The sequence below is a fragment of the Scyliorhinus canicula genome, chromosome 1 (genome assembly GCF_902713615.1).
Source record: "Scyliorhinus canicula chromosome 1, sScyCan1.1, whole genome shotgun sequence".
Taxonomy (NCBI): Eukaryota; Metazoa; Chordata; class Chondrichthyes; order Carcharhiniformes; family Scyliorhinidae; genus Scyliorhinus; species Scyliorhinus canicula.
The window spans coordinates 133,750,372-133,775,290 of NC_052146.1; the positions used below are offsets into that span (position 1 = coordinate 133,750,372).

The 24,919-nt window shown below is 43.7% G+C and overlaps 1 protein-coding gene across 1 annotated transcript in view; it reads right to left on the reverse strand.

Annotated features, from left to right (window-relative positions):
* lypla2 (lysophospholipase 2) overlaps window positions 1-23,964 on the reverse strand; it is a 42,851-nt gene extending 18,887 nt beyond the window's left edge. Inside the window, exons 1-6 of the mRNA XM_038800422.1 lie at window positions 23,866-23,964; window positions 15,549-15,654; window positions 14,621-14,652; window positions 6,959-7,024; window positions 3,130-3,177; window positions 1,532-1,602 (exon numbers count right to left, since the gene is read on the reverse strand). Coding sequence (XP_038656350.1) covers window positions 1,532-1,602; window positions 3,130-3,177; window positions 6,959-7,024; window positions 14,621-14,652; window positions 15,549-15,626 — 295 coding nt within the window. The 5' untranslated portion in view covers window positions 15,627-15,654; window positions 23,866-23,964. The remainder of the gene's footprint in view (window positions 1-1,531; window positions 1,603-3,129; window positions 3,178-6,958; window positions 7,025-14,620; window positions 14,653-15,548; window positions 15,655-23,865) is intronic.
* Between the last annotated feature and the right edge of the window lie 955 nt (window positions 23,965-24,919).

The following is a 24,919-nucleotide window of genomic DNA, read 5'->3' on the forward strand; positions in this document are numbered from 1 at the left end:
AGGTCAGAACCCTCCAGCCCCTCCGCGAGGCCCAGGATCCGCAAGTTCTCCCGCCGTGAGCGGTTCTCCATTTCCTCCATCCTCGCTTGCCACTTCTTGTGGAGCGCCTCGTGCGACTCCACCTTCACTGCCAGGCCCAGGATTTCATCCTCATTCTTCGAGGCCTTTTGCCGTAACTCGCGGATCTCAGCACCCTGGGTCGCCATGAGCTTATCCAGTGAGGCCTTTAGCGGTTCCAGCAGCTCCGCTTTCAGCTCTCTGAAGCAGCGCTGGAGCAGCTCCTGCTGCTCCTGCGCCCACTGCTGCCGGTTCCCCGCCTGCCGCCATCTTGTTCTTCCCTGCCTCGCACCTTTCTCTGCTCCAAAGCTGATTTTTTGACCGCTCTGCTCCTGGTCCAGTCCATCCACCGGCAGATAGGCGCAGCAGATGTGTTCCCACACCGGGAAAAGTCCAACCAGCACTGCTACGGGCCCTTAAAGGAGCCCAAAAGTCCGAAAATTGCGGGAGCCATCGAACGTGCGGCTTAGCTCCGCATCACCGCAACCAGAAGTCTCCCAATCCACCTAATCTGCACATCTTTGGACTGTGGGAGGAAACCAGAGCACACGGAGGAAACCTATGCAGAGACAGGGAGAACATGCAGACGCCACACAGACAGTGGCTCAAGCCGGGAATCGAACCTGGCACCCTGGAGCTGTGAAGCAACTGTGCTAACCACAGTTGTCAAGAATAAACGCTTCATCCTCGACTCTTGCTAGCCTTTTCACTCAGTATGCCGACTGAAAATCAACAACTGTCCAGTCTACTGAGCTCCATCCTTCTGGCAAGCTCCGCCTGCCACTCCAGATGGTCTGCTCACTCGCAAACTAGGTCTGTATAATCTTTGAAATTCTCCTCGTGAACCCTCTAGATCACAAACCCCATCCCCATCTTTCTTTAATAAAATTCTTAAAACTTAATCTTTCACTAAGTGTTTGATCATTCTCCCTAATCATGCCAGCTTTGGCTGGACACTCCTTGTTCATCACACCTCTGAAGTGCTGTTGGAAATCTTTCTGTTAAAAGATGATATATCTTTTGGGCAGCACGGTAGCATAGTGGTTAGCACAATTGCTTCACAGCGCCAGGGTCCCAGGTTCGAATTCCCGGCTTGGGTCACTGTCTGTGCGGAATCTGCACGTTTTCCCCGTGTGTGCCTGGGTTTCCTCTGGCTGCTCTGGTTTCCTCCCACAGTCCAAAGATGTGCAGGTTAGGTGGATTGGCCATGATAAATTGCCCTTAGTGTCCAAAATTGCCCTTAGTGTTGGTTGGGGTTACTGGGTTATGGGGATAGGGTGGAGATGTGGGCCTGGGTAGGGTGCTCTTTCTGAGAGCCGGTGCAGACTCGATGGGCCGAATGGCCTCCTTCTGTACTGTAAATTCTAAGTAATATCTATGTAATATATATTGTATAGTTAAAGTACTCGACTGATCCTATTTAAAGTGTGATGCGGGATTAAAAAAAGATTTGGATACAAGAATGGAGACTTACTGCAGTCAGAAGCTTTCTTTATACCAGTTTCGTCTTCTGCATCTTCTGGTTTTAATCCTACCAAGTCAAACCTTTCAAACAGAAGAGAATGGGAATTTCTGCACTCTCAAATATAATGCACAATTAAGCAAAATACAGTTACGATGTAGTTAAAAATGGAAAATAATGAATAATGTTCTGCTTTAAAAATGGTTGAATTATGAACGGAAAATAGTACCTCCAACATTGCTCTGCGATCATAAGAATTAGGAGCAGGGGTAGGCAATTCAGCCCCTCAAGCCGGCTCTGCCATTCAATATGATCATGGCCGAGCTCATCTCATGACCTCAACTTCACTTTCCTGTCCATTCTCCATAACCAATACTAATTTAAAATCGGTCTTCTTAAACTTACTCAATGTCCCAACATCCACCCCACTAGGGTAGTGAATTTGACAGATTCAGGACCCTTGGAGAAAAATAATTTCTCGTCATCTGTTTTAAATCTGCTACCCCTTATCCTAAAACTATCACCTCTCATTCTAGATTACCCCATAAGAGGAAGTTTTACGTTTTCTTTGTCAATACCTTTTATCATCTTATATACTGCAATTAGATCTGCTCTCATTCTTCTAAACTTGAGCACAGGCCTAAACTGCTCAATCTTGCTTCATAAGACAAACCTTAGCTGCCTCTAATGCAACTACATCCCTCCTCAAATAAGGGGGTCAAAACTGGTACACAGTACTTCAGGTGCGGTCTCACCAATGCTTTGTACAGTTACAGCAACACTTCCCTACTTTTATACTCTATTCCTTTAGCTCAAAGGCCAAAATTCAATTTGCCTTCCTTATTTCCTGCTGTACCTGCACACTAGCGTTCTGCAATTCATGCACGAGGACACTCAGATCCCTCTGCACCGAACCACTCTGAGGTTTCTCTCCATTTAGATAATAAGTTGCCATTCTATTTTTCTGACCAGACCAAAATGGATACCCTCATACTTATCCATGTTAAACTCCATCTGCCAAATTTTGGCCCACTCACCTAACCTCTAAGTATCCATTTGTAAATTTCTTATTTTCGCATTGCAATTTACAATCCCACCTATTTTAGTGTAATTTGCAAATTTTCCTATAGTACCTTCTATCCCTACATCCATGTCATTAATATATATTGTTGGGACCCTGAGGACCAAATCCTGTGGCCCTCAGTAGTTACATCTTGCCAACCAGTAGTGGCAAAGGCTTAGGGATGGTTACCTCATGAGACAATACTGAATCAATACACTCGAACGGTTAATACGTCTTGCTTTTTTTCCAAAGAGTAGTGAATTAATCTTTATGGAGCTTCCAGCAATTTTAATTTAAAATTTTCAGTCTCTTTCCTATTTTACACAGAACAAATATTCATTTCTACTTGAAGGTGGACTGATTCTGCTGCTGATCGCTCTACAGTGATTCTACGAGCTGATCACTTGTGGTGTTCCACGTAGTATTTAAGTGAAACAAGGTTAGAAAGCCTGGGAAAATTAGGATATACGGGGTGGGGGGCGAGAAGGGAAGGTGCTAACAAGTCATAAAAGGTGAAAATTAAGAAAAATAAATTTGACAAACTCACCACGATGGCATAGTCATAGACCTATTCAATTGCACAGGAATCTTAGGCCTGAATAAACAAAAGAAAATAATCAAATTCAATCCAGAAATTGTATCTCAAATATACCACTTAACATCAAATTAATGCACATTTTAATACAATTTAAGGGTAATAGTTAATTTTGAATGTAAGCTGTTTTGGGGGCATTAAACAAAGAAAGAATACTACATTATCTTTTATACACAATGTAATAATGTAGATCCCTAATACAGGGTTTTTCAAAGTGCAAGTTGCAACTCGCGGGGGTGTCGGGAGGGTCATGGAGCGATCGGTCATGGCATTCCCATGGCAGTCCCGATCGTGGGAGAAGAGTTAAATGGCCGTTACCGGTTTTTAAATCGAAAATGCCGGACGCAACAGTCTTTTAAAAGCAAATGATGCAGTCTTTTGGCCAGAAGCAGCCAAGGAGACCCGGCCAACCACGCCCACATGTTCTGGTCTTGCCCCAGACTTGCTGGGTACTGGACAGCCTTCTTCGAGGCAATGTCCAAAGTGGTGGGGATGAGGGTGGAGCCATGACCGAAAGTGGCAGTCTTCGGGGTATCAGACCAACCAGATCTCTTCATGGGGAGGAGGGCGGACATCCTTGCCTTTGCCTCCCTGATCGCCCGTCCTAGAACCCTACTCGGCTGGCGGTCAGCAGCACCACCTAAAGTTGCAGACTGCTGTCCGACCTTTCGGAATTTCTCCAAATGGAGAAAATCATTTGCCATCTGAGGGCTGGAAGACGGCATCCTCAAAACATGGGAGCATTTCACACGTTTTGGAACCTGTTTGTGGCCAAAAAACAAATAAACAAGCAGCCAAGAACCAGGGGAAAGTAGCCAAGACATGATAGGAAAGAGAGACGGGAGCGAGGACCGGGAAGGGGATGGGGGGGGGGGGGGGGGAGGAAGAGGGAGTAGCCAAACCCAGCAGGAAAGAAAGGGGAGTAGCAGAGAAGGGGGTGGGAACAAAACTGGGGGAGAGCGCATGAAACGACAATGACCACGAGCACAGCAAGGCGAGAGAAAGAAAGAACAGGAAGAAGGAATGACAGACGGCCGAAGCTATGGCAAATGGACAAAAACAAAAAGAAAAATGACCAAGAGATGCAAATGACATCAGGGGCACCACCCAGGTGCCCCTTCCACCCGGTTTTGTTTTGCTTGTTTTGTATATATAAAAGAGAAGGTGGGGGGGAAAGAGGAGAAAGCCCCCATTTTCAGCTATGTGTTATGAAATTTCTTTTTACAAAGAACAAAGTGCAGTACAGCACAGGAACAGGTCCTTCGGCCCTCCAAGCCTGTGCCGACCATGCTGCCCATCTAAACTAAAATCTTCTACACTCCCTGGGTCCGTATCCCTCTATTCCCATCCTATTCATGTATTTGTCAAGATGCCCCTTAAATGTCACTATCGTCCCTGCTTCCACCACCTCCTCCGGCAGCGAGTTCCAGGCACCCACTACCCTCTGTGTAAAAAAACTTGTCTCGTTCATCTCCTCCAAACCTTACCCCTCACACCTTAAACCTGCGCCTCTTAGTAATTGACCCCTCTACCCTGGGAAAAAGCCTCTGACTGTCCACTGTCTATGCCCCTTATAATTCTGTAGACCTCTATCGGGTCGCGCCTCAACCTCCGTCATTCCAGTGAGAACAAACCAAGTTTATCCAACCGCTCCTCATAGCTAATGCCCTCCATACCAGGCAACATCCTGGTAAATCTCTTCTGCACCCTCTCTAAAGCCTCCACATCCTTCTGGTAGTGTGGCGACCAGAATTGAACACTATACTCCAAGTGTGGCCTAACTAAGTTTCTATACAGCTGCAACATGACTTGCCAATTCTTATACTCAATGCCCCAGCCAATGAAGGCAAGCGTGCTGTATACCTTCTTGACTACCTTCTCTACCTGTGTTGCCCCTTTCAGTGACAAACTTTTCTACTTCCTCCGTTTTTTTTTGTTTTTCTGTGTGTACATTTGTGAATATATCATGTATAAAACCCAATAAAAACATTTTTAAAAAGGTGGCAGCTGGTCAGACATTGTTTAGAAACATTGTTTTATTCACCGTCAGGCATTGATATTGAAAGGAATTCCATCCGATTTTGAAACACAGCGCACTCAATACCAGGCTTTTTGAGGGTCTGTGTTTCAATATGGGGGCCGAGCACACACATTTATTGTTCCACACAGAGTTGGCTGTCACGGGCCGAGTGCTTGGCAGGACCGGGGGCTTGGCAGAGCTTGCGGACCGAGGTATGAAATCCACGCATTCCTCCTTGAGAAATCATCCCCTCTGGCTGATCCGTTTGATGATGAAATCTGTATGTTAACTATGTCTTACCTTGCAGGCACCTTTTCACTTCTAAATGAACTGAACCTCAAATTGCAAGGGAAGGATTATGATTGCTTTCGGCACTCTGAAGAAATAGATGCTTTCCAAAAGTCATTGAACGTTTGGCAAGTACAATGCCAAAACTACACGTTCCCCGCACTGCTACGACACAACAAAGGGAACTGTCAATAGACTGGCAAGCTTTATTCAGTCGCATCTGGCTGCATTGATCAAATAGTTTGTTGCTAATTTCCAGAGGCGAAGTTTCAGATTTTGAAAAAGAGGTGGGTGAAAAATCATTTGGCGTTTGAGGCCCAATTATTAACTTACAGCTGACTCCAAATGAAGAGACTGAACTTCCGCACATCACCTGTGACAACACTTTAAAAACATGCAACAAGTCCATTCTGGAGTAGCATCTCCGAGGAGGATCCAGTATTGAGTAAAGCAAGCATTTTGTTGCTATTGTCCTTTACAATGACCTACATGTGCGAGGTTGGATTTTCCGTCTTCACAAAGATGAAGACGGCACAAAAGAACCAGATAAACTTTGCACCTGGTGTTCGCATTGCCCTCTACTCCTGTGAGCCTGATTGGAGTGAGATCATGAGTGCCAAGCAAGCTCACCTGTCGCATGAAAGGTAAGCAAAAATGATGGGTTGCGAAAGTCAGCTGGCTGTAAAAGTAGGTCCCGCCAAAACAAAATGCTGCCCTAACATCTCAGCAGGTTTAGGATGATTAATTGAGCCATTTGGACCATGTCAAGTTAGCTCATTTCTAGCACACGGCAGCAATTGTAAGGAATTATTCTAGGCTGGGTAGGGAAAAAGGGCAGATTCCTCCCCCCAACTGTGATGCATATTGGAAATGCACACATGTTCATATCCTGGGAGGACAGGGTCAGGCTTGGCTATGTTGCGTCTGGTGAGTCAATAGTTTGCCATAATTTGTTGTTGAGGGTCATACATACACTGGAGCGGTTTTATTGAGCCAATCGATTTGTGGCTCTATAGCCCAAGCAAGTTATCGATGTGGTCAGGAGAGGGCAAAAAGGAGGAAAATCAAATAATTAAAACTGTTGGGAGTTTAAACCAGTGTGGGGTTGAAAGTCATTCATCTTTCCACAGACTCACATACACTGGTTTTGAGCATATCTGGCTCTAGCTCAAAAAGGTTTCATATTCCTCTGTAAACAAGCCACAGCTGTTATGTGATTGCTGGCTCTGACAATTCCGATTATTAGTAATGAGGAATAACAAGGGCAAACATGACATACGGCATTTTTTCAATCCTACCACCAAGCTTCTTAGCTACTTTCATCTTCACGAGTGTCATCAACAATTCAATGTTTCAGTTTAAACACTTAAAAATAATAATAATCGCTTATTGTCACAAGTAGGCTGTGAAAAGCCCCTTAAAAATAATAAAAAGCATTTATCAACAAATTTTGCACAATTGAACAGTACTTACGCATGAGGGCAGATATATTTGATATAGGGAAGTCGGATGGAGGACAGCGATTCGGCCCAACCATGTCTGAAAAGAAGAATTTAAACTGTTCAGCTCCACAATGCAATAAATATGCAACAGCTACACAAATACAAAATAATTTCAGGATTGAGGGATTTTAGCTACAAGGTAAGGGCTGGAGAAACTGGGGTTGTTTGCCTTGGAGAAAAGGAGATCTGAGAGATTTTACGAAGGTTATGAGATTTAAGACAGTGTTACGCAAGGGAGATATTAGGTAATTAGGTCCAGAAATGAGACCCCAATGTAGCAGGTAACGTAGGGGTTAAACAGACTGAGGCAATAAAAACCCTGCCAGCAGAGTCACAGGGATACACTCACACCTGCTGGATTTACATTGTCCCGGTCAGACTTAAACTCGTTAGTGGGAATGCACAAGATTCCCCGGATCCATTGTTCTTCGAGACACCCCTGTCTGACCAGCTATTAGCCCATTACAGAGTCTGATGGCCTCTTTGTCGATCAATAGGAGGTTAGTTGCATATCAATAGCCTGGCTATTATTTTGTATAAATGGGAATGGGCAATCAAACAGCCAAGATAACGCTGATTGGGTTCAAGCCTGGAAACGCCAGCAGGGAATCTTTGTTTGAGAGGCTGGACAGAGTTTAGAGAGAGAAAGAATTCAGTTTAAAAAAAAATAAATTTAGAGTACCCAATTATTTTTTTTCCAATTAAGGGGCAATTTAGCGTGGCCAATCAACCTATCCTGCACATCTTTGGGTTCTGGGGGCGAAACCCACGCAAACACGGGGAAAATGTGCAAACTCCACACAGACAGTGACCCAGAGCCGGGATCGAACCTGGAACCTCGGCGCCATGAGGCAGCAGGGCTAACCCACTGCCCCACCATGCTGCTCCAGAATTCTATTATAAACAGCGACAGAGCAGAAGGCTTTGGAAATCGACCGAGAGAGGTCATGAAAATTACTGGGGAGAAGGCTTTGGAAATCGACCGAGGTCCTGAAAGTTGCCACCAGGGCAGGCCTTGGAAAAGGGTTCTGAACGAATGTGCCGAACAGAAGAAAAATTGCTTCATAAATGCAAGTCGTGCCGTTGTCTGTGTAAGTTGAATGAGAGCTGCATGTTTATTTAAAGTGGTGTTTAATGGGGGCTAGCGTGTTACGGTTAAGAAACTACATATAATCTGTTATTGTAAGAGTTGAAGTTTAAAAGCTTAAATATTTTTTTTCTGTTGTTTTAATAAAGTTTGTTTATATAACTAAACCCTATTTCTTATATTATCACTCCCAAAACAAATTGATCTTTCCACAACGTCTTAAAAGCGTACGTTTCTGGTCCAGTCGCTTAGCTACTGCTGAGAGTTGACCAGGCATTCCTAACAACAGGTTTAGATAAGGTAGAAAAAGAAAAACTGTCTCTTGAGCTGATCATACAAGGTCTAGGGGACACAGATTTAAAGTTACAGGCAAGAGATACGAGGAGGATTTGAGGAAGAACTTTTTTTCACAGCACTTATTACCTTCGAGAGCGGTGGAAGCAGAGACAATGAATGATTTCAATGGAAATTACATGAGAATTTGAGCTACGGCGCTAAAGCAAAGGAATGGGGCTATTAGATTGCTTGAGAGTCAGCACGGACTAGGTCAGGGGTGGGCAAACTACGGCCCGCGGGCCGCATGCGGCCCGCCAAAGGTATTTCTGCGGCCCACCAAGTCATTAAAAAAAAAAAAAAAAAATTTTTTTTAAAAATTTTTTTTTTTTTAAATTTTTTTTTAAAGGTTAATGGGTGGGGGGCTGTTGGGTTACTTACTGGTATAGGGTGGATACGTTGACTTGAGTAGGGTGATCATTGCTTGGCACAACGTCGAGGGCCGAAGGGCCTGTTCTGTGCTGTACTGTTCTATGTTCTATATGAGGCGCCCACAATCATAACCGGGTGAAGTAATTATTTTACTTAATATACTATGCGGCCCTTTGTGAATTGTGAATTTCTGAATGCGGCCCTTGCACGGAAAAGTTTGCCCACCCCTGGACTAGGTGGACCAAACGGCCTCCATTTGTGCTGTAATTACTATGACACTATGATTATCAAATACGATGGTCTAGCTCAGATGTTCTTTATTCTACAGGCATCAGCAACTTCATCTTTTGTACTGTCAACAGATAAAAGTTGCTAATGTCAGTTTTGCTTTGTGCACAAGCCATTAGCAGCAGATATGTATTTTTTCTTCAGGTGGTGAGTACTTGGCATAAAGAATCCAACCATTCCTGTTCTACTAGTGTTGTAGGCTTTGGAATTTTGACCTGCTCTTAGATTCTATTTAATATGCCTGGGATTGTGCCAAGACACTACTTCACATCAAGTACAAATAAAAGTGCATATAAAGCCAGTTCTGTATCAGTTGCCAGATCCTTTCATGTGATGATACAAATAGGAAATTTTGATATTTAGATTTAGTAGACAGCAGCTCCCTCACCCAATTCCTTTGCACAGGTGACAATTATGGTCATAGCAAAGTAGTGACAGGTTAAAAATGGTCTCCAATGAATCCTGGTTTGGAGCAGCACAAGAGCCAAAGTCAAATCAGAAAGCATTATCCCGTGCTGATTTCTAAACTTTTTAATTTGATTTCAAAATAATTACCTATCAAACTCTTTTTCAAGAGTTACAACAGCTGCACTTATTGAGTGAAACTTACCATAGTTCTTAATGAGGCGACAGAAGATAGTGTAGGAGTTGAGTCGATGGGATGGAGGGAACCAGGGGCGGAAGGGCGCTGCAGGTTGGCCGGGCCAACCAGGCCCTGACCCCGGTTCTGACCCCCGAGCAAACGCTGGCCGGATTCGACAAACTGTGACAGGAACAGCAAGGGCTGGCGGTGAAAGGGGCCGAGCTGGAGCAGGAGGTGACGGCGCATGGGCTTGTGATTTACACCCTGACGGAGGCTGATCCCGACGCAAGTGTTTCCGGATGGTTGGAGAAGTACTGGTGGAAAGGTCCTGCCTGCTTTCGAGAGTAACAAACAGCAGCTGGTGAAGCTAATCGAAAACCTGAATGCTCAGATGTAGAGTAAAGGATGTCAGCTGAACGAGTACAACATTCGGCTGAAGAACGAGGGCGAGAAGGCGGCTGGGTGGGAAAGAGTCTAGGACCCAGGCCGGGGCATGGGAGTCCTGGTGTCCCATGTGGCTGTGACGATGACAAGGAGGTTGTTGGTGGGTGTAATGGTATCTCTGGGAGGCACCCAGTACAGACCCCCTTCACTCACCACCTCTTGGAGGAGCGTGACTGAGTTGTTGTGAAATATGGTGGCTTTTTGACCTTGAGGGAGGGCATCACGTGGTATCTCTCCCGGGCTCTGAAGGCTCCGGTGTGTTTTCTTAAATTTAAGTTTTTCAGTTGTTAACCTGATGATTAAACTTAAGTGACTGTGGAAAAAAAAGACTGTATAGGAGTTAGGTGGAAATATTAAATAACATAGCTTCAATTATTTGTAGATATCTAGTCCACAATTACTGCAGCTTTCCAATCTAAAACTGGTTTTAAACTGGTTAACGCTGAACAAGTGTTTTCCAGCTATGTGTGGAAGTTGAATTTAAGGAAGAATGTGTGAGGATTATAGACCGGTCAGCCATCTGTCATTGAGAAATAGTGAGAGTCTATAATTAAAGATCAAGTGACTGAACATTTAGAAAATTTTAAGCTGAGCAAAGTAAACCAGTATCAATTTGTGATGAGTTTGTCCTGCCTGAGGAACCCGATAGAAACTTTTGAAAAGGTGATGAAGGACAAGGGAATTATCTATAGATGTTATTTATATGAACTATCAAAAGGCATTTAATAAAGTCCCGCATAAGAGACAGTTGACTAAAGTTGGAATCGAGGGCAAATTATTGACCTGGTTAGAATTGTAGAGCAGCAGGAGACAGGCGGAAGGGAGAATTGGTTGGTAATCTAATTTCCAGGATGCGAATAACGATATTCTATCTATATTGGGGCCTCACCTGTTCAGTGTACTTATTAATCACTTAGCTGATGGAATAGAGAGCCACATATTCAAGTCTGTCCAGGACATAAAGATAGGTGGCGTTATTGCAAACTGCGCAGATTGAAGCATAAAATACAAAGAGAAGTTAATAGATGAATGATTCATTCCATTAGTTTCATAGAACTTACAGTGCAGAAGGAGGCCATTTGGCCCAATGGGTCTGTACCGGCCTTGGAAAGAGCACCCTACCCAAGCCCATGCCTCCACTATCCCCGTAACCCCACCCAACCTTTTTTGGACACAAGGGCAATTTATCATGGCCAATCCACCTAATCTGCACATCTTTGGACTGTGGGAGGAAACCAGAGCACCCGGAGGAAACCCACGCATACACGGGAGAACATGCAGACTCCGCACAGACAGTGGCCCAAGGAGGGAATCAAACCTGGGACCCTGGTGCTGTGAAGTAACAGTGCTACTCACTGTGCTATCGTGCCGCCCATGTGTCTGTGATTAAATGATAGGTGGATTAACTAGATCGAGTGATATCCATCACAGTAGTATCCTGGAGTTTGCTAAATTGGCCCACAGTTTTCATCTAATTGTGTGTGTGTGTGTGTGTGTTTGGGGGGGGGGGGGGGGGGTAAGATGGTTGGAGCAAGTTGTATCATGGTCTAATGGAGTAAGTTTGATGGATTGGAATTTTCCTGCCTTTTTTCCATATGCTTGTATGATTCAGGCTGATTAAGACATTTACTGCTTGAGGTAGACCAGTTGTTAAACACAAATAACGGTCAAACCTGAGCCAAGATGTAGCTCCAGAATCAACAGAAGAGGATGAGTGAGAGGGAGACATGAGAGTTTCCATGTCAGTTCAAATATCCATTACTACACTTATACGACAAAGTATTAAAATAGAAGTGAAGAAAGAATGAGTGTAATCAAATCTAGGAATGACACCAGAGGAGAAATGTGATTCTGGGCATGCAAGGCACAACTCCAGCAACTGAATGTCCAGGCCTGAGACACACCTAACACTGGGCTTTGATCACTGAGCCAGGGACCTGTGGACACCTAACAGGCATCACCACGCAACACACCAGAGAACTTAGATGATTGGGTGACTGTGTCACGTACAATTGTTTTCAGGTAAATCCATAAAGACGAGACTGAGCAATCAGATGTTGCGGCATCAATGATTTGGGGTGGGAGATAAGTGGTGGTCAGCAGCAGACTGTGATTATTGCCAGCTGGCTTTGGGAATGCAATGCTGCATAGGCAGTAGGCTCCGTACACACACACACACACACACACACACACGTACACACACACACACACACACACACACAAAGGGTTGAGCCCTTTTCTCAATTGGGGCCCTTGATGCCAATTATTTTGTTTGCATCAATGATAGGTGACTCACTCCCCGACCATAATTATTATTTTTTCAATTAAGGGGCAATTTAACATGGCCAATTCACCTACCTTGCACATCTTTGGGTTGTGGGGGTCAAACCCACGCAAACACTGGGAGAATGTGCAAACTCCACACGGACAATGACCCAGAGCTGGGATCGAACTTGGGACCTTGGCGCCGTGAGGCAGCAATGCTAACCACTGCGCTACCGTGCTGCCCTCCCCGACCATAATTAGCATACAATTCCTGCCTGCATATTGGAGGCTTTGGTGCTCATTTAGCACCCGAAATAGAGGCACCATATCATAAAATTTCTCGGCCAAAGAATTTTTTTTCTCAATTAAGGGGCAAGTCAGTCCAATTACCATGCACATCTTTGGGTCGTGGGGGTGAGACACACGCAGATGCGGGGAGAATGTGCAGGCTCCACACGGAGTGTGACCCGGGGCCGTGATCAATCCTGGGTCCTCAGCGCTAACCACAGCGCCACCATGTTGCCCTTAGGCCAAAGAATTCTTAAAGACTATTGCAACTACCCAAGTTAAAGTGCCAAACAAGATGGAACTGCATTGAATATGATTTGTCGGGGGAATTTTAAAGTGGCAAACATTAGACAGTAATAAGAATGCAAGAGGTTGACACATTAAGAGCTAAATTTGATTTAAACTGAATAATGTGATGACCACATTTTAAAAACAAATACATTTAGTGTACCAAATTCATTTTTTCCAATTAAAGGGCAATTTAGCGTGGCCAATCTACCTACCCTGCACATCTTTGGGTTGTGGTGGCGAAACCCACGCAAATATTGGGAGAATGTGCAAACTCCACATGGACAGTGGGCAGCACGGTAGCCTTGTGGATAGCACAATTGCTTCACAGCTCCAGGGTCCCATGTTCGATTCCGGCTTGGGTCACTGTATGTGTGGAGTCTGCACATCCTCCCCGTGTGTACGTGGGTTTCCTCCGGGTGCTCCGGTTTCCTCCCACAGACCAAAGATGTGCAGGTTAGGTGGATTGGCCATGCTAAATTGCCCTTAGTGTCCAAAATTGCCCTTAGTGTTGGGTGGGGTTACTGGGTTATGGGGATAAGGTGGAGGTGTTGACGTTGGGCAGGGTGCTCTTTCCAAGAGCCGGTGCAGACTCGATGGGCCAAATGGCCTCCTTCCCCACTGTAAATTCTATGATATCTATGATATCTATTACTTTGCCTCTGTGTTAATTATTTATGAGTAAAAGTAAAGTCGCCATAGTCCCAGATGAGGGGGAGAGCTGACTGGTGGTGATTTAACTCGAAGATCACCACACCTCAGACGAGTGGCAAGGTTGAGAAGGTGGGGCCTTCATGAATAACCTCAGCCGGTACAGGAATTGAACCTGCGCCGTTAGCCTTGGTCTGCATCACGATCCAGCTGTCCGCCAACTGAGCTAAACCGGCCCCCTATTTATGAGGATGGGTTAATAACAGCAAGTATTCATTACATAGAATATCATTCCTGTGCCTGCCCAATGCTCACGTTCAGAGTTTCACAATAGTGATCAGGAACCCAAAGAGAGTGGAGGTGAACTACAGCACTAAAAGGGGCTGTTTAGCTCACTGGGCTAAATCGCTGGCTTTGAAAGCAGACCCAGGCAAGCCAGCAGCACGGTTCGATTCCCGTAACAGCCTCCCCGAACAGGCGCCGGAATGTGGCGACTAGGGGCTTTTCACAGTAACTTCATTTGAAGCCTACTCGTGACAATAAGCGATTTTCATTTCATTTCAGTTGCCAATCTAGCTGACATCAGATAACTCAGTACAAACCAGGAATTGAATCTGGATTTTATAGTCTGTCTGGTCATCGTCGCTGGATATGGTTGCTAAGCCAACAAAGGAATTAGATCCTAACTGTAGCATACAGGAAGCACTTTATGCAAGTGTTTTTTGTGGGGGGGGGGGGGGGGGGGGGGGGGGGTGAGGAGAACTGTGTCTTTCTTCCAATTTCAAGGGCATCTTCTAGCTACATGATATTGAAAAACTTCCATTCCACTGCATCAGCTGAAGGAATATTTATGGAAGATACAGACTGCATCAGGGGAAATGAAAGGTAACTAGAGCAGAAAGAGGTTTAGCTTTCGAAAAAGGTCTACTTAAATCGTCAAATCACAAAATCCACTGGTATTTAACTCATTTTATTCCAGTTAGAATTATGAAATTGGTCAACTTCTGTCCACTTTTCAGCAAGAAAAAACTCACCCAGTGTCTCCAAGTCCATGCAGGAAAATAACCTGTAAAACACAACCCAAATACAGTGACTTCATACCAGCACAAAATAACAGCAGCCAAATCATCAGAGCCATGATAATTCTAATCTAACAGAAAAGTGCCAAATAGAGAATGTTTAATTAAAACTGTCTGGGGGCATCAAGGAGTGGGATTTCAAACTGATTATAGCCACGAGAAGATAATAACTGTAACTCTACTGGTACACCATTAATCTCAAAAGTGGCACTGCACAACCCTGCATACAATTAACTACCCACACACACTCCAAAATGGGGTATCCACAGTAAATTTGGACATCTCAATTGCTGCCGAAAATACAGAGGGAAAACTACAAAAGATTATCAAAAATATATTTAATGGGGAAGTTTTTTGCAAGAATTAAATTGAAGCACTATTCTTTAAGTTGGTGTTCGGCCTTTATTCTGGGATGTAAGGAAGATGGAAGCTTAAAATAGGCAAACTACAGAGTCAATCGAATTTCAGGCAGCAATATGTAGCGTGCCTGTGACAGAGTGCTAAAGTACTAATAAACTTTCCCCAGCTGCTCTCGCCATGTGGAAAACAACCGCTTCACATTGTTTTTTCCTTCCAGATAAAACAACAAAAACAAATTATTCATACAAGTTTAAATAGTGAAGCAAAGCTCAACATACTAAATGTGATGCTCGCAGATTTCATAAAAGCCAGAGATTTCTGGTTCAAATTCAAGGCTAGAGTTGAAAGGACATTGCAGCAACGGCCCTATGTGTATTAACTGAGCAATAACTAATACAAGATTCCCTTCAAAACTGCAACACTTCAAAGATCACATCAAGGGACTCAGAAGATTATATTATAAATCTGAAATGTCTCCATCACAGTACAGATATAGGGCAGAGCAAGAGAACAGATTTCTTACCACTGCAGTTTCCCGTTCTGTTGCAGACACGGTCGCAGCCTCATTGAGCAGCGGCAATGACATGTTGTTACCACACATACAACGACACAAATGCCAACTGTGAAACCTGCAGGCAGACACATGAGATCAGAGTAAGATACAGGGGTAGCCCTTCCAATAGCACATCTGCTAAATACAGCACTGAGAACACTAGATGAACAACACAAGTTTTCATCTCCTATCCAGAGATACTCAAACTCACCATCAGAAACACAATCTATTTTATTTAATTATTTATCTGAAGCAAAGAGTTAAAAAAAACTTAGCATTGACTAATAAATTAATAATCAGCCCTCAAAACATAACCTGGAGTCTCATTATTGTTGAGGTTTAATTTTTATTTTCAGCGCAAACCACAATGAGTTCTGCTTTACTGTGCATTCTTTGTGTTTAGTTTCATTAGCAAGCTAATTAAAACAGTATTTATTTCACTATTAAATCAATTGAAACTCCTAGTTAGATTGCTGAGATACAGTATTCCAATATAAGGTAAACTTGTAACCCCAGCTGCCAAGTACTTGACACCTAACCAAAGATCAGAAGTTGAAGCACCCTACCTGCCCTCACTTTTATTGGTTTGCTCTAACCATTGACTTGTCCCTGGTTAGAGTAAAACATTTCACCTTCAGGACCCTGAAGCACAGCTTCGAATGTCAATGACAATGTGACAACGGCATCCACAATGTGGTCAAATAGACATACTGCCCAAAAGAAAATGCTGCAAAATCTCAGCAGGTCTGGCAGCATCTGGAGGGAGAGAAAAGAGTTAACGTTGAGTCCAGATGACCCTTTGTCAAAGCAACAAAGGGTCATCTGGACTCAAAACGTTAACTCTTTTCTCTCCCTACAGATGCTGCCAGACCTGCTGAGGTTTTCCAGCATTTTCTCTTTGGTTTCAGATTCCAGCATCCACAGTAATTTGCTTTTATTTTAGACATATTGCCCAGTTTGCGATGGGGGAAAAAGGAAGGGAATGTGTGCCAAGGTCAAAGGACTAGAAACACAGTTTTTTTTTACAATGTAGGTAGGGTTCAAACAACTTTTAGGAAATAAACAAATTGCTCTCTGGTATAAATATTCTGAAGTATGCAAGGATTTATCTGACAGTTACAGAGATCTACAGCACAGAAAAGACCCTTTGGTCCATTGTGTCTGCACCTGGCAAAAACAACCACCTAACTATTCTAATCCCATTTTCTAGCGCTTGGCCCATAGCCTTGCATACCATGGCATCGTAAGTGCACATCTAAATACTTCTTAAAATACTTATGAGGGTCTCTGCCTCCACCACCCTTTAAGACAGTGAGTTCCAGACTCCCGCCACTCTCTGGGTGAAAGAGATTTTCCTCATATCGCTCTAAACCTCCTACCCCATAAGATATAGGAGCAGAATTAGGCCATTTGGCCCTTCGAGTCTACTCCGTCATTCAATCATGACCGATATGTTTCTCATCCCCATTCTCCTGCTTCTTCTCATAACCAACCCCTGATCCCCTTATTAATCAAAAAAACTATCTATCTCTGTCTTAAAGATAGTAACTTGGCCTCCACAGCCTTCTGTGGCAATGAGTTCCATAGATTCACCACCCTCTGGCTGAAGAAATTTCTCCTCATCTCTGTTTTAAAATTTCATCTTTTCAGTCTGAGACTGTGCCCTCGGGTTCTAGTTTCTCCTACTAGTAGAAATATCTTCTCCACGTCCCTTACCTTAAATCTATGCCCTCTGGTCATTGATCCTTCCACCAATGGGAAATATTTCTTCCTGTTTACTCTATCTATGACCCTCGTAATATTATACACCTCAATCATGACCCCCCTAATCTTCTCTGCTCCAAGGAAAACAATCCCAGTCTATCCAATCTCTCTTTGTAGCTAAATCTCTATGCCCAGGAAACCACCTGTTACATCTCCTTTGCATCCTTTGAAGTGCTGTCACACCCCTCCTATAATGTGGATTCCAGAATGACACACAATACCCCCTGCTCTTAAACCCTATGCCTTGGCTAATAAAGGCAACTACACCAAATGCCTTCTTAATCACTGTATCCACCTGCTGTGCTACTTTAAGGACCTCTGAGGCACACCAAGGTTCCTCTGATCCTTCCCTGGGTTTCTGTGGCTATGTCTCATCTTTTATTCTCACTCCACAGTATAAATATTTCCCACTTTCTCTGTTTGTTAGCTTTGACAAAGAGTCATCAGACTCGAAACGTTAGCTCTTTTCTCTCCCTACAGATGCTGCCAGACCTGCTGAGATTTTCCAGCATTTTCTCTTTCGTTTCAGATTCCAGCATCCGCAGTAATTCGCTTTTATTTCACTGATCATTGGTGCTTCCCAGGGTCCTGCGTTTATCATGTAGTCCCTTGCCTTGTTTGTCCTGCCCTTGTGCATCATCTCACACTTATCCGGAATTAATTCCATTTGCCACTGACCAGCCCGTCTATAATCCCTCTGTAACCAAAGGCTATCCTCCTCCCTATTTACCATCCCACTAATTTTCACATAATCTGCCAATTTACTGATCAACTCTCCTACATTCATGTTTAACTAATTTATATAAACCACAAACAGTAAGGGTCCAACACCGATCTCTGCAGGACACCACTGCACACAGGCTTCCATTTAGAAAAACACCCCTTGACCATCATTGGATTGGATTTGTTTATTGTCAGGTGTACTGAGGTACAGTGAAAAGTATTGTTCCGCATACAGTCCAGATAGATCATTCCATACATGAAAAAAAAGGGCAAACATAAATACACAATGTAAATATATAGACATAGGTATCGGGTGAAGCATAAAAAGTGTAGTACTACTCAGTAGAGAAGATGTATGAAGAGATCAGTTCAGTCCACAAGAGGGTTATTTAGCAGTCTGGTAACAGCAGGGAAGAAGCTATTTTTGAATCTGTTTGTGCATGTTCTCAGACTTTTGTAATTCCTGCCCGGTGGAAGAAGTTGGAAGAGTGAGTAAGCCGGGTGGGAGGGGCCTTTGATTATGCTGCCCGCTTTCCTAAAGCAGCAGGAGGTGTAGACAGTCAACGGATGGGAGGCGGGTCCGCGTGATGGACTGGACTGTGCTCATGACTTTCTACAGTTTCTTATGGTCTTGGGCCAAGCAGTTGCCAAACCAGGCTGTGATGCAGCCAGGTAGGATGCTTTCAATGTGCATCGATAAAAGTTGGTAAGAGTCAATGTGGACGTGCTGAATTTCCTTAGTTTCATGAGGAACTATAGGCGCTGTTGTGCTTTCCTGGTCATAGGGTCAACGTGAATGGACCAGGACAGATTGTTGGTGATGTGCACACCTAGGAATTTGAAGCTCACAACCATTTCCACCTCGGCACCATTAATGTAGACAGGGGTGTGTATGATAATTTGCTTCCTGAAGTCAATGACCAGCTCTTTAGTTTTGCTGACATTGAGGGAGAGCTTGTTGTCGTTACACCACTCCACTAGGTTCTCTATCTCCCTCCTGTATTCGGACTCATCGTTGTTCAAGATCCAACCCACTATGGGCATGTCATCAGCAAACCTGCAGATGGAGTTGGAGCCAAATTTTACCACACAATATTGTGTATAGGGAGTACAAGGAGTCACCCTCTGCTTCCTGCCACTCAGTCAATTCAGGATCCAATTTGCCAAATTTCCTTGGATCCCATGGTCTCCTATCTTCACTATCAGTCTCCCATGTGGGACCTTATCAAAAGCTTTGCTGCCAAGTAGACCATGTCAAATCCATTTCCCTCATCTACACACCTGGTCACTTCTTCAAAAGCTCAATCAAGTTGGTCAGACATGACCTGTCCTTAACAAAACCATGCTGACTGTTCTTGAGTAATCCCCGCCTCCCCAAATGCAGATTAATTTTGTCTCTCAGAATTGCTTCCAATAGTTTCCTCACCACTGAGGTTACCCTGACTGATCTGTAGTTTCCTGGTTTATCCCTTCCTCCCTTCTTGAATAATGGTGCAACATTGGCTATCCTCCAATCCTCCGGCACCGCTCCTGTGGCCAGAGAGGAATTGAAAATAATTGCCAGCACCCTGCTATTTCCTCCCTCACATCACTCAACAGCCTGGGATGTGTTTCCTCCGGCCCTGGAGATTTGTCTATTTTTAAGCATGCCAGACCACTCAGAACCTCCTCACTGTCTATGTTAATCTCTTTAATTTTTATCACCATCCTTCTTCCTGATGTCTATCTCCACACCGTCCCTCTCACAAGTGAACACCGACACACAGTATTCATTTAAAACCCTAACTCCGGCCTCCAGCTCCACACACAAATTACCACTGTGGCCTTTAATGGACCCTTCTCTTTCCTTAGTTATCCTTTTACCCTAATATACTTGTAAAACAACTTAGGATTTTCCTTTATTTTAATTGCCAGTGTCCTTTCATGTCCCCTTTTGCTCTCCTCGTTTCCTTCCCTTTTGCACATTCGATATGCCTCTGGGGGTCTGCTGTTTTGAGCCCTTGATAACTGCCATAAGCCTCCATTTTTGTTTTTATCCAATGCTATATATCTCTTGATATTCATCAATTACTACATTTGGGTTTTTTTTTGAGATTTGGAGTAACAAATTCTTTTTTTCCCCCAATTAAGGGGCATTTTAGCATGGCCAATTCACCTATCCTGCAGTTTACTAGATTTGTTGGTCCCACCCTTTTTCTTGATTGGAACATGTTTCTCTCACCATAGATGCTGCCAGATCTGCTGAACATTTCCAGCATTCTCTGTTTCTATTTCAGATTTCCATCACCCAGAGTAGTTTACTTCTGTGTTATATAAGATTACTGTACCTCATTGTCAGATTAATAACCACCATGTTGACTGTATTATTTATAAATATACATTTAAGTTGACTGTCCACTCTGTCAAATAGTTCATATATTATGCATTTATAATTAACCTGATTCCAATTAATAAATGTGTTTGATTAATGCAAGACATAACTCTACAACACAGTGGATACAATGGGGGTATTTGAAATATCAGTGAGCTTTTGGATCTACTCAAAGAAATACAAACTCAGGTGCAGAGAGTTCTGGCTGTTGGCAGGTTCTCTGAAATGAATATGTGCTGTTCTGTATGCAAAGAATTGAGTGCAGAAGGATCTCAATTACATTTTTTGTTCAAAAATATCAAGAATTTTAAATCAGGAAGCCTGATACAGCAAGAATGTTTTCTTTTTAGATTAAAAGCAAGATGAATATTGACAAATGCATTCTGCATGTGAAGAGGTATTTGGAGAAATGTAGTGCATTGCATCAACAACAATCATTCAGAGAGTTCACAAGTAGAAAAGACCCACAGTGGCACAAATGAACTGTGAAGACTGTATCTAATGGGAATTAATCCAACTGCACATCAGAAAATGAATTTAAAACAACTTTATCGTTAGTGATGGAGAGTCATGTGATCACTTACTAAATATTTAGTATAAGCTTGCATATACAGTTTGCCAGCACAATTTGCCTTCATACAGCACCTCTCATATCTTCAAGTTGTTCCTTATTACCATTATTTATATGAATATGATCCTATTGTCCTTTGCATCTTATTTAAATACACAGACTGGAAAGCCAGATGCTCTGCAGATCGTTGGTCAATTCTATTTTTACTGCAGACAACACCAAGGTTGACAGAAGTACAGGTCCTCTGACACCCAACTTGGCAATCAAAGCAATGCTCTGCAGATCGTTGGCCATTTCTATTATACGCAGACTGGAAAGCCAGATGCTCTGCAGATCGTTGGTCATTTCTATTTTTACTGCAGACAGTAACAAGGTTGACAGAAGTACAAGTTCTCTGACAGCCAACTTGGCAACTAAAGCGCAAAATGCAACAAAATCTCATAGATCAGAAAATTCAGTTTCAAATCTGGGTATTGTTTGGTTTTACTGATTTCAGCTGAGACAATAAAAATTCCATGATTGAACACAGCAAGTTCTACCAGATTGTTGGGTGAAAGCAGAGGTTTGGCTGGAAATTATGCAGATATTCCAGAAATACGAATTCTGTAAATAATGTCCAGCATGTGCCAATCTTTCCACATTGGTGTAACAAGTAAAACAAAGAACCCGTGTGGAGAGCTCAAGCATCAAAATCATTTGACTCATCCAAGAATTGACCTTCAGGTTATTTTCTGAATGCAAAATAAAGCACACAAAATTGACTGAATGTTACTGATCAAAAATTCCCATTCACACTGTTGGGAATAGATCACACCTATTTTTTCTTCCACACACAGCTGTGTGTAAAGCATCCACAAGTGAATGTTTAGTCTGTTGGTACAGCTGTGACTAATGTTTGCACACCTGTAAATGTTACAAACCAGGTTATGCTGTGTTGACCAACCAAATGGCAAGAAATAAAGATTTGCATCCTTACAGTACTGTTCACAATTTCAGGGCATCCAAAAGTGCTTTGCAGCCAAGGAAGCACATTTGAAATATGGTCAGCATTGCAGTATATCATACACAGCAGCTATTTGTATATAACAATGACCAGATCTGTTTAATGTTGGCTGGGAGATAAATTATAGCCAAGGTGCCAGGTAGGCTGGTTTAGCACAGTAGGCTAAACAGCTGGTTTGTAATGCAGAACAAGACAAGCAGCGTGGGTTCAATTCCCACACCGGCTTCCCGAACAGGTGCCAGAATGTGGCGACTAGGGGCTTTTCACAGTAACTTCGTTGAAGTCTACTTGTGACAATAAGCAATTATTATTAGAACTCTCTTGCTCTTAATCAAAAAATTGCAATGGGTGTTTTAAGTCCACGCCAGAGGTCAAGAAGGTTTAAAAGATGGCACCTCAGACAGTGTAGCACTCCCCCTGCAATATCACATTGATGTTCATGAGGGAGCGAGAACAGCTCAGAAAAACCTTTATTGGCATCTTTCAATCTCAGGAAATGATGAACTGCACCCGTGTGTTATGTCAATTCATGAGTTGCAGTCCCTTTTTCAGCTGGCACAGCTGAATTTTATTGGCCCACGGTTGACTGATTTTTTTTCCACCCTTCGGGCAGGCTCTCTTGTCCACCATCCTGTCATTCCTTTTGACTTTGTTTTTTTCCATGACCTTCCTTTTAAAATTATTATTTTTTTTTAAAAAAGAGTACACAATTATTTTTTTCAAATTAAGGGGCAATTTAGCGTGGCCAATCCACCTACCCTGCACATCTTTGGGTTCTGGGGGTGAAACCCACGCAGAAAATGTGCAAACTCCACACAGACAGTGACCCAGGGCCGGGATTCGAACCTGATACCCGAGCGCCGCAGTCCCAGTGCTATCCACTGTGCCACATGCCGCCCTTTTCCATGACCTTCCTGACTTCTCGTCTCCAGGCACTCCAGTCAACAGCAAGAACTTCCCATGCAATGACTCCAAACCTCATCCAGTCAACAGCAAGAACTTCCCATGCAATGACTCCAATCCTCATCCAGTCAACTTGAAGTCTCACTTGCAGGCCTGAACAACCCACACAGGGCATGTCTTTGGAGACGCAGCCATCATCCAGTAGGCTCATCATAGAACCAATGGAGTTGCCTCTGCCTCAAGGCAGCAAACATGACAGGAATCGGTGCATGTTGGTGTATTTCCACATTCCCCACTGCCTTGCCAGGAGTTACCCAATATTCATCTGAGGCAGCAGAGGTTGAAACTGTTCAGCCGCTTTTGTTGGCTTTAAGTTGTCCGTCCCTCACTACTATAGAGAGTGCGGAGAACACAAGCCTGGTACACATGGTGATTTGCATTTTCAGTTAGTTTGCTGTTGGTCCACACTCGAATGTTCAACTTTGACGTACAGTAACCGGATCTGCAATGTTCCTACTCATCACCTTGTTTTGTTAAGTGAAACCCCGCCTTCTTTCCTTGCCCCATTGCATCATGATATTCATTTTAAACCTGTAACTCTACCGTGCTCGTTAAGAACACAATCAACACAGTACAGCACCATGAATCGCTCTCTCTCCCTCAACACACACACGCACATAGATTCCCCACACTGAGCACAGTAACCGCAGAGCTGTCATATTTTGGGGTGGCTGGGAGGTGAGGTTTGCCCCCCGGGTCGGGATAGAGCAGTCGGAGGCCCGGCTTCCCTGTAATTTGCTGCCTTGTGACGAACGGACGGAACAAGAGATGCTGAGCCGCCGTTTCATCACAAAGAGACGCCGGGCCCCTCAATGGTGACTGCCGCCCCCCCCCCCCCCCGACAGCTTCTCCCCATCTCTGTGGCCCACCCCCAATAACACCCAACATTTACCTTTTGTCACGGAGCCGCCAACACCCAGCGGCCTTCCTCACATCGACCGGTACTTCCGGCTGGGTCACGTGACCGGAGGACACTTCCGTTCCCAGGGAGGCGACGTCACCCCGAACCCCGGTGCACGCTCTGCTCCATAGCCATGATGTGGAGATGCCGGCATTGGACTGGGGTGAGCACAGTAATAAGTCCTCAGGATTCACAATGGTGAATCCTAAGGAAGGAGCAGTGCTCCGAAGGCTAGTGTTTGAAACAAACATGTTGGACTTTAACCTGGTGTTGTAAGACTTCTTACTCTGCTCCATAGTGGCAGATGTCGCGCACTGCCTGGGCATATCATCCACACTCTGAAGTCCACCATTTGACAGCACGAATTCAATGTTGCATTGTCACAGCTCAGCCCTTTCCCTACCTCCCACAGCCAATCCTCCTTTCTGCATTTCAAAACAAACCTCTGGGCACTGTGGTAAAATGCGATTCGTCAGATGTGTTGCCCCCTCAATGCGGATTCTCAAATACTCAAGTGAAGGCGAAGATTAACATATGTTATTCGGAGAAAGTTCAGGAGGATGCACTAGCTCATCATGTAAACACATTTTAGTCCCTGGATCCTACGGTGGTGCAGTGGTTAAATCACTGGACTACTAATTTACAGCTTTGGCCCACCAATGCAGAAAAAGTGAGTTCAAATTCCACCGTGGACATTTCTAAACATTAACTCAGTTCACGAAAATTTGGAAATTAAAAAGTTGTAAACTAATCTTATTATTTATTTTCCTATCCAGTGCAATCAAATAATCAAGCTCGGTAAATGACCCAATTAAAATAATTTGAATCATTACTGCATGTATTCATGAGATTTCTAGACTTTTGCCAGTGTATATTATCTAAATGTAGTCCAATGCTTCAACTAAGCTCATTCTTTTTTCAGTTATCCATATACTGAGTCGCATTTAAAGCAACACATTTTATTGTTGTAATTTTCTTGCATGGTGTATTTACGTGCCTCAATTTCTGCCGCCATCAGTTACTGTTTTGAAATGATCAGAACTTC